General features: G+C 43.7%; 1 protein-coding gene across 5 annotated transcripts; it reads right to left on the reverse strand.

Annotated features, from left to right (window-relative positions):
* Positions 1-186: 186 nt before the first annotated feature.
* Positions 187-13,860, reverse strand: LOC112261923 (serine/arginine repetitive matrix protein 1). Of its 5 annotated transcripts, none has more exons than XM_024437570.2 (16): positions 13,568-13,860; positions 12,493-12,582; positions 12,215-12,337; positions 10,059-10,229; positions 9,762-9,835; positions 9,413-9,652; positions 8,980-9,285; positions 8,607-8,848; positions 7,979-8,059; positions 7,801-7,869; positions 7,493-7,634; positions 7,312-7,392; positions 6,695-7,183; positions 6,395-6,578; positions 5,953-6,138; positions 187-1,103 (listed from the first exon to the last, which is right to left on the reverse strand). In XM_024437570.2, the coding sequence occupies exons 1-16, from the start codon at positions 13,586-13,588 to the stop codon at positions 993-995; spliced, it is 2,610 nt and encodes an 869-aa protein (XP_024293338.1). In that variant the 5' UTR covers positions 13,589-13,860; the 3' UTR covers positions 187-992. The 5 variants fall into 5 exon arrangements, with proteins under 5 accessions (XP_024293338.1, XP_024293339.1, XP_024293340.1 ...); XM_024437571.2 differs by having other exon boundaries at positions 187-1,096; positions 13,568-13,859; XM_024437572.2 differs by having other exon boundaries at positions 10,059-11,943; positions 13,568-13,859.
* Positions 13,861-14,350: the final 490 nt, after the last annotated feature.

The following is a 14,350-nucleotide window of genomic DNA, read 5'->3' on the forward strand; positions in this document are numbered from 1 at the left end:
AAAATGTTTTTATCCATTTCAGAATAAGGCTGTGCTGTAACAAAATGTGGAAAAAGTCAAGGGGTCTGAATACTTTCCGAAGGCACTGTACATAGTGTGGTGCAGGACTATTTGCAATGGACATCACTATGGTACAGTGCCCTTTTTACAGGTTTCATGCGGCACAATTAACTTATGTTTCCAAAATTCAGTTTTTATATAAAACATATTTTAATTTTGAAAGGATGACAAATGCAGTTTTTAAATACAAGTCAAATAGCACTTCCACAAGCAATGAACGGCTTAATGCAAAAGAGTGGACCAGCGTGAACTCAAAGTATGACTGCATATCAACCCATGTGGGAAATCAAACCCCTGCTCTCTGGTGAGGTCAGAAAAAAAAAAAGGTCTAGTTCTTATTAAACGTGACTTTTTCAAAGCCAGAATTTACTGCAATGTCAAACACCTCTATTACATAAAAAAGGGAAAATCCGACTGTTATCCATTTTAGAGAGCAAACAGCATTCCCGCACCATACAATGCCTGCAGACAAAAGGGACAGATTTAATCTGCATTTGCTTTAGTTTACAGTCCATTTCATGCACATCAGAGGAGAGACTCGCTGGCTGCACATGCAATCCTAAATTACCACAGTTGAATATTTTGTATGTTGTAGAACGAGAGACGTAGAAGCTTGCACAATGCAAGCTTCATAATTCAAGAATTCCCCGCTATGATCCTATCTTGAATATTGAGGGATCAAACAAAGATACTTCTACAGTTTGGATATAAGCAATAACACATTTTGGGTCAAAGATATGGGAAAAAATTAAATTAATTGGAAGATCGCGTGTGACAATTCAAGCGCTTGATAAAAAACATCCATCAATAGATGAGCAAAACTGTAAAAACAAAACTAAAGAATAAACAATTTGTACATTCTAAAGCTGAATCAGGTTAAAGACAAATGAAATAAAGTGTACGGAAGATTGAGGGAGGGGTGTGGCCGGGCTTCAAGACAGTGGCGGGGACAGCTTTCCAGCTTTCCTCATGGAACGCAGCGCCTTCTCTCGCAGGTGCTTCTCCAGGTCGTCCAGACGCTCTTCTACTTCACTGTCTGATTCCTTAAAGAAAGGTAGCATTAATTATATCATATTTCGGTTACGTTGCAAGGTAGGTGTGGTCATGCAGCAGGATGCGCGTCAAAGTAATAGAATAAAGAAAAACATTAGCTGATGACATGCAATAAATGATAGCGGTGCACCATTCAACTTCTACAACCATGTCTAATTTGTGAATTTTGATTTAAATAAATGTGATGCTTACATGTAGGGCTGGGCGGTAAACCTTATTTACTACAGTACTAGTCAAAAGTTTTAGAACACCTCATTCAAGGGTTCTTTATTTTGTACTATTTTCCAATGTAGAAAAATAGTGAAGACATCACAACTATAAAATAACACATGGAATCATGTAAACACAGATCTTCATTGTAAAGGATTTAAACACTGTTTCCCATGCTTGTTCAATGAACCATGAACAATTAATGAACATGCACCTGTGGAATGGTCGTTAAGACACTAACAGCTTACAGATGGTAGTCAATTAAGGTCACAGTTATGAAAACCTAGGACACTAAAGAGGCCTTTCTACGGACTCTGAAAAACACCAAAAGAAAGATGCCCAGGGTCCCTGCTCATCCGCGTGAACGTGCCTTAGGCATGCTGCAAAGAGGCACGAGGACTGCAGATGTGGCCATGGCAATAAATTGCAATGTCCGTACTGAGAGACGCCTAAGACAGCGCTACAGAGAGAAAGGACAGACAGTTGATCGTGTAACGGCACACATCCGAACATCACACCTGCTGGACAGGTACAAGATGGCAACAACAACTGCCCGAGTTACACCAGGAACGCACAATCCCTCCATCAGTGCTCAGACTGTCCGCAATAGGCTGAGAGAGGCTGGACTGTGGGCTTATAGGCTTGTTGTAAGGCAGGTCCTCACCATCGCCTATGGGCACAAACCCACCGTCACTGGAACGGCAAAAAGTACTCTTCACTGAGGAGTTACGGTTGTGTCTCACCAGGGGTGAAGGTCGGATTCACATTTATCGCCAAAGGAATGAGCGTTACACCGAGGCCTGTACTCTGGAGTGGGATCGATTTGGAGGGTCCGTCATGGTCTGGGGCGGTGTGTCACAGCACCATCGGACTGAGCTCGTTGTCATTGCGAGCAATCTCAACGCTGTGCGTTACAGGGAAGACATCCTCCTCCCTCATGTGGCACCCTGCCTGCAGGCCCATCCTGACATGACCCTCCAGCGTGGCAATGCCACCAGCCATACTGCTCGTTCTGTGCAAGACAGGAATGTCTGTTCTGCCATGGCCAGTGAAGAGCCCAGATCTCAATCCCATTGAGCACATCTCGGACTTGTTGGAGCAGAGGGTGAGGGCTAGGGCCATTCCCCCCAGAAACTTGCAGGTGCCTTGGTGGAAGAGTGGGGCAATATCTCACAGCAAGAACTGGCAAATCTGATGCACTCCATGAGGAGGAGATGCACTGCAGTACTTAATGCAGCTGGTGGTAACACCAGATACTGACTTACTTTTGATTTTGACACCCCTTTGTTCAGGGACACATTCCATTTCTGTTAGTCACATGTCTGTGGAACTTGTTCAGTTAATGTCTCAGTTGTTGAATCTTATGTTCATACAAATATTTCCACATGTTAAGTTTGCTGAAAATAAACGCAGTTGATAGTGAGAACTTTTTTTGCTCAGTTTAGTAACCAAAAAGTGTTCAACAAATCAAAATATATTTGATACGAGATTCTTCAAAGCAGGGACCCTTCGCCTTGACTACAGCTTTGCACACTCTTGGCATTTTCTCAACCAGCTCCATGAGGTAGTCACCTGGAATCCATTTCAATTAACAGGTGTGCCTTGTTAAAGACTTCATTTGTGGAATTTCCTTCTTAATGCGTTTGAGCCAATCAGTTGTGTTGTGACAAGGTAGGGGTGGTATAAAGAAGAAAGCACTATTTGGTAAAATACCAAGTCCATGTCAAGAACAGCTCAAATAAGCAAAACAGTCCATTACTTTAAGGCATGAAGGTCAGTCAACACGGAAGACTCCCAGTACTTTGAAAGTTTCTTCAAGTGCAGTCGTAAAAACTATCAAGCGTTATGATGAAACTGGCTGACGAGGACCGCCACAGGAAAGGAAGACCCAGAGTTCCCTGCAGCACATAAGTTCATTAGAGTTACCAGCCTCAGAAATTTCAGCTGTTGGAATCGGCTAAACATTGAGATATTAAATAAAGAGACAAAGCCTTGAAACGTTTGTAAAAGGCCAGAAGGCTTTGGAATGTGTTTGATGGAGGAGGAGAGCGATGTGTTGATATAGGGAAGACAGATGGATTTCTGTGGATTAGGAGGTGAGGGGTGAGGTCAGTTCCCCTTAAGGTAGTAATCAGGGTTCGTATCTGGTTACCTTTCCTGTGGAGCCATAAGACACTCCTCCTTACAGTTTAAGTAGGATGTATATAAACTGTGATGTCTGAAATGTTTTGCTGTCTGATTTCAGCTGTTCAGAACCCTTGGGAAGAATCAACTTGGTTAAAGCTTCTCTAGTGTCCGCGGGTTATTTACTCTGAAAAATAAGAACCTAACACAGCCCAAATAAATGCTTCAAAGAGTTCAAGTAACAGACAGCAACTATTCAGAGACTTTGGGAAAATCAGGCCTTCGTAGTCAAATTGCTGCAAAGAAACCACTACTAAAAGGACAACAATAATAAGACGAGACTTGCCTGGGCCAAGAAACACCAGCAATGGATATTAGACTGATGGAAATCTGTCCTTTGGTCTGATATATCCAAATGAGATTTTACATTCCAACCGTGAGACGCAGAGTAGGTGAATTGATGATCTCCGCATGTGCGGTTCCCATGGTGAAGCATGGATGTGGTGTGATGGTGCTTAGCTGGTGACACTATCAGTGATTTATTTAGAATTCAAGGCACACTTAACTAGCATGGCTACACCAGCATTCTGCAGCGATCATCCCTCTAAGCGCAAACCAGATGGGATGGCATATAATTTTTTCCCCAACAGGACAATGACCAAAAACACACCTCCAGGCTGTATAAGGGATATTTGACCAAGGAGAGTGATGGTGCTGCATCAGATGACCTGGCCTCAACCTAATTGAGATGGTTTGGGATGAGTTGGACCGCAGAGTGAAGGAAAAGATGCCAATAAGTGCTCAGCATATGTGGGAACTCCTTCGAGACTGTTAGAAAAGCATTCCAGGTGAAGCTAGTTGAGAGAATGCCAAGAGCGTGCAAAGCTGTAATCAAGGTAAAGGGTGGCTACCTTAAAGAATCTCAAATAACATTTTTATTTGTAGTAACTTTTGGTTACTACATGATTCCATGTGTTATTTCATAGTTTGGATGTCTTCACTATTAATCTTATATGTAGAAAATTGTAAAAAATAAAGCAAACCCTTGAATGAATAGGTGTCCAAACTTTTGACTGGTACTGTATACACACACACACACACACACACACAGATGGACGGACCAGTTTGTATTTTTACTTTACCTTTCTACAAATGGTATATTAATGTATGGTTTATTAAATGTAATAACCACAAATGAAACTGGTGAAAATATGAAAATTATGGCAATTATTACCGCCAGTAAGTTTAACAGCTGAGAACGGCCAACTTGCTAGCAAGAGCATTAAATGCAGTCAGACTTTTCTATGAATGCTCGTTCCGTCTTTTTAGTCTAGTCTCTCTCTCTCTCTCCTCTGTATGTGCACATTCCCACTAACTCACAAACCAAGCCCATGCCACCCACAACAGAGCCCTCTTCTGACAAGCAGTTCCAAATCAATATTTTGGTTTGCTCCAACAGAATCGGTTATATATATATTTTTTAAACTTAGACATTGTATTACTGTAAGAAAATAACAACCATTATAACGATAACTTGTTTATGTCTCAACTCCCCAATTTGTGCGCAGAGAAGACACTAATGAAAACAGGAATATCAATGAACATTGATCCTAAAAGATTGCAACGTTTGTCTGCGCGCGGCATGAAGGTACCGCTAGCAGCATTTTAGCCACAGTGTTGTGGTAGCTGTTTAGTAAATTTGAAATGAGCATAAAAGCAATTATATAAGGAATTACCAACTTGTTCTCCTGTGAAATAAGCATCTTATCCAGCTATGCCACTTGATTTCAACATTAAAACAAAGTGAGTAGGTTAGCATGCTGTTCAAACAGGAAAGTGATTAGCAGTTCAACCTTGATAGCTAGCTAATAGATCCAAGTTGGCTAGAATTGAAATAAACATTATCTGGCTACTCATCAGCACATGGGCCTGTGCTTGGCAGATTGTTTATGAGACCTGTGTTAATTTTCTATAATGCATTCGCCTGCTACAAAAGCTTGGTCATTATTAGTGGCTGCGAATTGTTCTGGTTAAATAAGTAACAAAAAGGGCATTTTCATAGAGAGACTTAAAAGCCAGATCAGTGACTACGGCAAAATGGAAGGTTAAACTATTTTGATAAAATCATTTATTCATGGGTCCTATGGTTGTGGAAGGCTGACTGCTTGAAATACAGCGTATTGACCTTTAATTGTACAACAAAGGTAATTGAGGAAACATCTAGATGTAAATTGTGAGGGAAAAAAATGTGGATTTAATTTTAGGTCTTACCGCCCCGCCCTAATTCAAGTTTGATTGAACATCAAACAATCAGAATGGAGACAGACATTAAAACCACTTACAATTTATTTGTTGCCGCTCTAGTGTCATTATTATAGGAAAAACTAAATACTGTCAAATTTGAAAAAATAAAATGTCCTCATTGCCCACCCCTACTTAGAAACAGTGGAGCTGATATGTGAAGCTGGCTAAACCCCCTCAGTAAATCAGAAGAGTAGACTTCACCTTTTTAAGGTCGGAGTCTACATCCTCTTCCATCCCCAGGTTCTCCTGGCCATCCCCAGCAGCCACCAACACTCCACTCTTCTCCTTCTTGTGTTTCTTGTGTTTCTTGTGCTTCTTGTCCTTCTTATGTTTCTTCTCCTTCTTATGTTTTTTGTTCTTCTTTCCTCCAGCCTCAGTGTCTGAATTCTGAGATGGAGAGGACAAAGCAGAGTGACTAAGTATTTAAATTGGCAGTTGGGCCAAGAAGAGGGTGGGATGACGCACGTCATTGGTTCAACTATTTTACCGTCGACCACCACGTCAAGTCATCATAGTATTAGTACACAAAAACACACACCAGCTATTACTCACATGAGAACGCTTCCGCAACTAGCCACTTAGTTGAGTCAAACATTTTTAAATCTCACGTTGTACTATTAACAGAAAGCAGCTTTAAACTCACCTTGTTTGGAGAAGGGCTGCCAGAGCCGCTGCTGGCCTTCTTGGCTGATGGCGAGCCACTGGCCGAGCAGCCCGATGAGGGGAAGCCTGAGGCTGGGGCCGGCCGCTTCAAGGCTCCTGGTTTAGGAGAACCAGACGGTGACCTTGATGACGCTCTCCTCATAGGCTGGGGGCTCTGAGAGGCTCTGATAGGGACAGAAAAAAAAGTGATATCTGGAAAATACATCTAAAAATAGTGGTATGAGTTGTTGCTGTGCAGCACCTGCTTTGGCATCAATAAGACCAATTAGAAGCTGCTTACCTCTGGTTCTTGCGGGGCTCTGGTGTCCGGGACACCCTGCGGATTGCCCTGTTGCTGTGTGAGGGGGACACCTGGCGCCTCTGGCCAGGTGGAGAGGTGCCCGAGGAGTCAAAGCGCGCCTGAGGACTAGCAGACCCACGCATGGCCCGACCACGGTTGGCAGGGGAGGGGGAGAGGCGGTTACTGTGAACAGCAGGGGGGGAGCGCGTGCCCCGGCCTGGCCGGTTGGATGGAAGCATGGGGCTCCTCCTGTGTCGGGGGGGAGAGGTAGGGAGGGGAGGTGTGCGTCTCTTTTGGGGAGGGGGACTCCTGCGCTTCGGGGACCTGGAGGGACGGCGCTTGGGCATTGGGGAAAGGCATTTGGGAGGGGGAGACCCCGATAGCCTTCTCTTCTGTGGGCCCAGGGGAGTAGGGCTGTAGCGCCGCTGGATGGGGGGAGAGTACCGCCTGGGGGAGGGGGAGCGTCTGCGAGGAGGTGGAGAGGGAGACCTGGGGGAACAAAGGAGGACATACGAGCCAAGCTAGTATCTGAATCTCAGGTGTGGTACACAATTTTGGACAATGCTCAGTACTGAGGGAATCAGGGAAAAAAAAGAAGAGTAGCAAAAGTTTTTTACCTGCGTCTCGGAGGAGGAGAGGGAGATCTGCGACGGCGTGGGGGAGATCGGCGGCCTCCAGGAGAGAGGGAGCGTCTTTTTCTGGTCAGGAAAGCAAACATAAATGAGGAATGCATGATGTGGGCAAAACCTTAACTTTAATCATGACATAGAGGGATAGGAGAAACCGTCTATAGCTGACCTGGGGGAGCAGTCCCTGTGTCGTCTCCTGGGGGAGGAGGGGGAGCGACTGCGCCTCCTCCTGACATTCCCGTTCCTCGCCGCTGGCCCTCCGCCCGGCCTCTTGGACCCCTCGTCCTCTGATGAGGAGGATGATCCAGTATCTGTAACCAATCCAAAAGTAGACAGCACACATAATTTCCCAGTAGCAACAAAAGGAAAAACACCCAGATGGGGATTTGGGCACAACTTCAAGACCCACGAGATGAGGGTGCAAGACGAAACGGCTAGCTAAAAAGATGGGGTGAGGGACAAAAAAACAATTATAACCTGAAGACGTCTCCCGATTCTGCCTGCGATACTGACGTCGCTGCTGCACAGGATCTGCGGTAGCCCCCTCTGAAAAGCAAAGCAGTGAGACTCCATTCACTGCTTGAGAAAACACAAAGACCCACCCACACCCATTGTGCATCACACCACACAGACAAATGCTAAAAGGCAGACTCACCTGATTCCGATGCCTCAGAATGCCTGGGTTTTGGAACAGGAGACAGTGAATCATTCCTTGATCCTGGTTTCTTCTTTGAACCTAAAAATCAATAAGATGTTTAAAGGGCACAAAGTCTTTCCAGAAAGATTCATTCACAAATACACTTGCTTGTATAACACCAGTGGTAGGACTGATACATTCTGTTTTCAGCAGCCCGAAAAGAGGTTTATGATTCAGTAGTTTCCATTAGTCACGGCCTGCCATTAAGCCCCCGCCAAGGACTTCAAGTGTCATACTTCTGTAACCAGGCCTGCCTAGGAATCAAGTAATCCAGGGAGATAATGAAAAATGCGTTTCCAGATCACTGAGTTCAACAGGCTGTATAGACATAGCCACCCCTGGTTGATTTTTTTTTAGACGAACAGTATGTGTATCACACTCAGAGACTGATCATGTAACATGATGTCACTGGCAAGGTAATGGAGTGCCACATCTGAGATGGTGAGGGAGTTCGATAGGGATGATGGGCCAAGTTCATTACAGCCCTTTGTAAACTATGATAGTACTTAATGTACATTAGAGCAGGGATGAGAAGGTGGCATGTAACTATATTTAGAATGGAGAGAAGTAAGAAAAACCAACATACCAGCTGATCTGGACGGGGAGGCTGAGGACCGGCCCTTTCTAGCCCGAGGGGAGGCAGAGCGTCGGGCCTTCCCAGGGGGGCTACCATTGGGGGCTCTTCTCCTGGAGGGGCTGAGGGAGGGATCAGCTGCGTGGCCGCGGGGCTGTTTCCTAGGAGGTGTGGTTGACGTTCTCTTCACGGCCTTCTGAGGTGAGCGAGGCGCGGAGGAGCTGCTCCCAGAGGATGGGGAGCGAGAGCGCCGCCTATTGGACAAACAAAGCTCAAATCAACCACAATGCAGGTTTACATGCTGTTTGGTAAGTTGGCTAGTTAATGACAGCTTCAGTAATGGACACTTCTGCACTCTGCTACACTTGCATTGCCCTCCACTCACCTGCGGACAGGGGAGCGACTGCGCCTGTGTCTGGGGACTGGGGGGCCACGTCTGGGGGGGCTCCTACGACGAGGGGACATCCGTCTCCTGGGGCTCGGCCTCCGGCGTGGGGAGTAAGATCTGGACCGCGATTTAGGTCGTCTGCGGGAATGGGAGCGAGAGCGGTGGCGGGGCCTGTCCCTCCTGCCGTCCTTCTCCCTGGGCTTGGGCCTCTCCTCCTTTTTAGAAGCCTTACCTGGGGAGGGTTCTTTGACCTTCATCACAGAGTCAGGTACCACAACCACAGTGTGCGGCTTCACCAAATCACTTGAAAATTAAAAACATACCACAAATTAGATTAAAATATTTTTAAAATCTAGAACTACCAAATCAGGAAAAAAATCACATCCCTGAATATTGCCAGATATAGTCGGTGCCCAAACCAGCATCTTACCTGGTGGAAGAGGCCTCCTGAATGACTGGCTCAGGTACGGCGCTCTCAGAGGTGTCTGGCTCTGGCTGGGGCTCCTCAGTGCTCTGGGGCAATGTAACACTGACCAGGGTGACGGCTGGGGCTGTTGGTGGAGGGGAGCTGCTGGGACTGGGCTTACGCCTCGGGGAGCGGGAGTGACTCCGCTTTCTCTCTCTCTTCACTGGAGACCGTCGCCGTGGAGACTGTGACCTTGACTTCCTCCTGTACGACAACAACAAATGTGATAAGAACAAATGCTACATGAACCATCTTTAAATATTTTGATAGACATTGACTTCAAGGGATTTTACTTAATGTGATTTTCTCTCACCTTCTGGGGCTCTCCCTTTCTCTGTTTTCCTTCTCATCAATCTTCTTCAGAGAGGCAAGCTTCTCCTGCTCAATCTGCAACAAATAAATGTTATTGGTCACATACACATATTTAGCAGATGATATTGCGGGTGAAGTGAAACACTTGTGTTCCTAGCTCCAACAGTGCAATAGTACCTAAAACTCAAATCTAAAAGTAAAAGGATGGAGCGTTCCACAGACAACATGCTAGGCCAAAGCCATAGAACACATGCGTGACACCAATGTGGTGATTGTGAGATTGTGTCTGGTTGCTTACCTGTCTCTGTTTGATCTCCTCTTTCTTCTGTTCCAGGAAGGCAGAGGGGATACCAGCAATGTTGTCCTGGGCACTGAGCAGCAGAGGCCACAGGTCCCTCATAAACTCTCTGGCATTCTTCCCATTCAGGAAGCCCGTCAGGTTGATCTGCATCATCTTACTGTCCGGGTGCTGCAACACACACCAAGGGGGAGAGAAAATAAACACACCAATTTAACATGGAGGGAGAACTCGCGAGAGCGAGGGGGGGGGGGGTCTCACTCAGACAACTGCCGTCCCCTTTGTCTCCTCACTAAGCTACACCTGCCTGCTAAATAATGGCAGCCATCTTCATAACAAAAGACAATAGCTACAGTATATGACCCCTGGGCCCCAAAGCAGACAGTCATTGCAACCTAACAAACTTTTGTTGACTTGAGGCTGTGATTCCTTATCTCCACCCCATTAGTTCGGTAATTGAAACCCAAAACTGAGAATAGCTGAGGGGAGACATAAGTGCTACATCATCCATGTAAAGGACACCCACTGCATGCATCAAGGCTGACTTAACCTTCATAAAATATAATCTAATAAATATTTAACTATCCCACCCATCACCATTACTGTCAATAATCTTGATCATAAATAACTAGCATTCCTGTCCTGTTGTTCTCGGCCTCCCCACAGTCTATTCTTTGAGAGATGAACAGATATCCACAAAACAGGAGTGCATCAAAACCCAAAACTGCAAGTACAGTCCCGGTGTCTTCAGTGTGTCCCGCGGGATCAGTGGGTATGGAGCGCCCGTGTCTCCTGCAGAAAGAGACGCTCCCTTGGCTTGCTTCCGCCTCCCTACTGCTTGAGACTCAACCACCTTCAGTTTATTGTTATATCATTTATCTAAATTGCAAGAGACGAACAAGCAATAATGAGTGCACAAGACATTTAAAAAGGGGTTTTATTTCAACATCTAAGTCAAGAATGAAAGTTGGATACCCTTTTATCTAAATAATAATGACTAATAAGGCCTTTTATCATTACTGTGATGTTATAGCATTTAGCTTAATTTCTCTCTTTTTTTAAAAACATAAATTGCACAGAAACAAAAATTGGTAAGGCGTAGTTGAATGTATTTTCCCTCCCAGTATTAGGCTAAGTTCACTAAAACAGTACCTTTACGAGATTCCAGCAACATATGAGTATGAATAAAAATCATCCGAGGACTGCTGTGAGTCATGCACCATTCATAAAAATAAGTTGTTGATTAATTATTAGGCTATCAGAAGTTAAACATTTCCTTTTTCTACATCCAGTGTATTATATCAAATTTCCCCTTGAAGTCATGTTTAATCAGCCAAATACTACTTAAGTGGGGGGGAAAAAATGAAGGCAATTATAATACACAAGTATAATTTGAACCATGCAATTGGACTTCCTAAATTGAGGGGCAATGAAATGTAACAAACTGGAGGGAAAACTTGGAACAACAAGTGCACTGATGCAACTTGTAATTTATGCAGAATAGGGTCCATGTGAATTGCAATGGATCCTTTTAAAAGCAGTTTTTCCGACAGCCCAGAAAGAAGATACTACAGATGTCATTATACTCTACACATACTCTAACAATTTCACTGTATCCTCTCAACTTTAACACACTCCAAAGATATTATACAGAGGAGATATAAAAGACAAACTAGGGGCGCAATTCAAAGGTATATGGAGAAAATGGCATGGCATTGTCCAATTGTTTCTATCACTAGCATGTTGATCCCTGACCATAACTCACCTCAAACCACACACTGCATCAGGGAGTTGGGCTCAGTGACACTTTGGGCTCAGCAGAGAGCTAATAAGGTGTTGGTGCTATACTTCTGATGCAAGGTATAACATCCATATTGGTTCAGGCCTTTTGAATCATAAATCACATCATCATTAGAAAACTGTGGCACAAAGGCACTTTGTCACATATCACAGCAACAACTTTGTGTCATTCAAATTATGTATTTTTCCTTTACACTGGACACCGGTGGTAGCTCTTTCCCCATCTGCATTTATAGTGTTTTTTCTAAGCAATACACTTTGTTACATCAATCTATCTTTCCTCATTAAGTTTATATAACCAACATCTGATGTATGTATGTACAAGAAAAGGAAGGAATTTGAGTCAATAGTATTACCTTTTCTTCTAGCTGGTTAAATATAAATTCTATGACGACATCATCCTCGAACCCCAGGATCTCCGTCACTCGCTGAGTGATCCAAGGTTTGATGACTTCCAGGTTCACCTTGGTCATATCCACCTAGGGAAGGAAGAATTAATTACTAACTTAAACCCATTCCACACTTAAACAAAAATCTGGCTATACAGAAACTACTGCCAATACCATATAATTAGTTGTGGGAACACTGAGCATTCAATTAGAAGATGTGCTAAAAGCAGTGTTGTTTATCATACCTTCTTTTCCAGACATTCTGCAAATTTCAGTTGCTTTAGAAGTTTCTTCTGCTTGTTGCTGAAGCGATTGTCCTGTTCTGCACTTGTGCCCTGTATGAGACAAGTAATAAACAGTTTACATTACTAGCTATAGTAACTATTTCAGTTATAACATGTTGGTTCTTTATTATTTGTACTTGTCGCTTTAGCAGAAACTAGCTACCTATGTCACAACATGGTGAAACAATGTAAGCTAGCTGCAACTTTTGAAACAAGACTTAATTGAATAGGTGTCAAACAAAGTGGAAAATAAGTACCTAGCTAATCAAAACCCTTGTTATGGAGATAAATGTGGGTTTATGTTGCTAGCCTGCCAACTACACTGAACAAAAATATAGGTCCCATGTTTCATGAGCTGAAGAAAAAAAAATCCCAGAAATGGTCCATACACACCACCTGACAGGTGTGGCATATCAAGATAAAACAGCATGATCATTACATGCTGACGAGTATTTCTGTCTGTAATGAAGCCATTTTGTGGGGGGGAAACTAATTCTGATTGGCTGGGCCTATGCCCCCCCCAAGGCCCAACCATGGCTGCACCCCTGCCCAGTCATGTGAAACGGTTTATTTTATTTAAATTGACTGATTTCCTTATAGGAACTGTAACTCAGTAAAATCTTTGAAATTGTTACATGTTGCGTTTATATTTTTGTTCAGTATAGTCGTGCTAATCTCGATGTGAGCTGAGGCCCGAGTAGACATGCCCCGCCTCTTGTCTGGTTAGAATAAGCCAAACCAATTTTTCAACCAACAAGTCTAATACTAGGTAACACATGTAGCTAGTTATCACCTATAGTTACTGTACATCAGTAATGAACATAGTTTGAAATGGAAAAACACAACCTACGCAAAATATAAATATATCTAGCTAAGCTAGTTTAATGCAGCCGCCATCTTTACATTAGCTTCCCATTGCAGCGGAATGGCGCACGAGCTCGTCTGTCTATAATGGCACATATTTACAAACCCAAAGGAATATCTATACATTTGTAACACCATTCAAAAATTAATAGTAACATTGTAAATATCTTACGCGGAAGAATCCCGCGTCCATGTTATTAGCCGAGAAAGATGTAAAAGCGGTTGATAGCGGAGTCTGGCGAAATACGTACTACCAAACCCCAGCATACAACACGCGACAGAACTCCTCCTTTACAGCAGAACGGAAGAAGTGAATGGACGATGACGAAATCGTTTTTTTTTGCTGTCAAGAGTTTTACTTATCTTCTTTTAGTTACTGTTGCCAACTTACATCGACCTATAATTTAAATATCATACATTTTGTCGTGAATAGTATGTATATGTTGCAGCCTGATACCACATATAGAACAATGAACCATATCTTTAACCGGATGTATAAATGTGAGGCATCCGGTTAGAGTTACCGCTCACTACCAAATATGAGGTTGAGAGGAAGCCCGGTAGTGGAATAACGTGGAGCGAGATGAATGTTGGCCGACATTCTGCAAATTTTCTCATCGATTAAACATTTGATCTCCATACAGTTTTGTTTCCTAAACTAAAATCTGTAACAAACTGAGTGGAATGCGTTTTGTAAAATTCACCTTTGCCAAAGTTGTAAAAATAAATGGCGTTGTTTAGAAGGAGCGCAAGGACGAATGGAGTTATTGCACACGCGCACTTCGCAGAGTAGGCGTTCCCCAACGGAAATATGCTAAAACGCGCCAATGTGATCTCAGTAGCTCGTGCTTGGCTATGCCCACCCCTTGCTTGTTTTTCCCACTGTGATTCACTTGCTCCCATTGAAAACGACAGGCTCTGGTCTATCTTGAGTTAGTAATACAAATATTTGCTG

This window comes from Oncorhynchus tshawytscha, linkage group LG11 (assembly GCF_018296145.1).
Source record: "Oncorhynchus tshawytscha isolate Ot180627B linkage group LG11, Otsh_v2.0, whole genome shotgun sequence".
Classification (NCBI taxonomy): domain Eukaryota; kingdom Metazoa; phylum Chordata; class Actinopteri; order Salmoniformes; family Salmonidae; genus Oncorhynchus; species Oncorhynchus tshawytscha.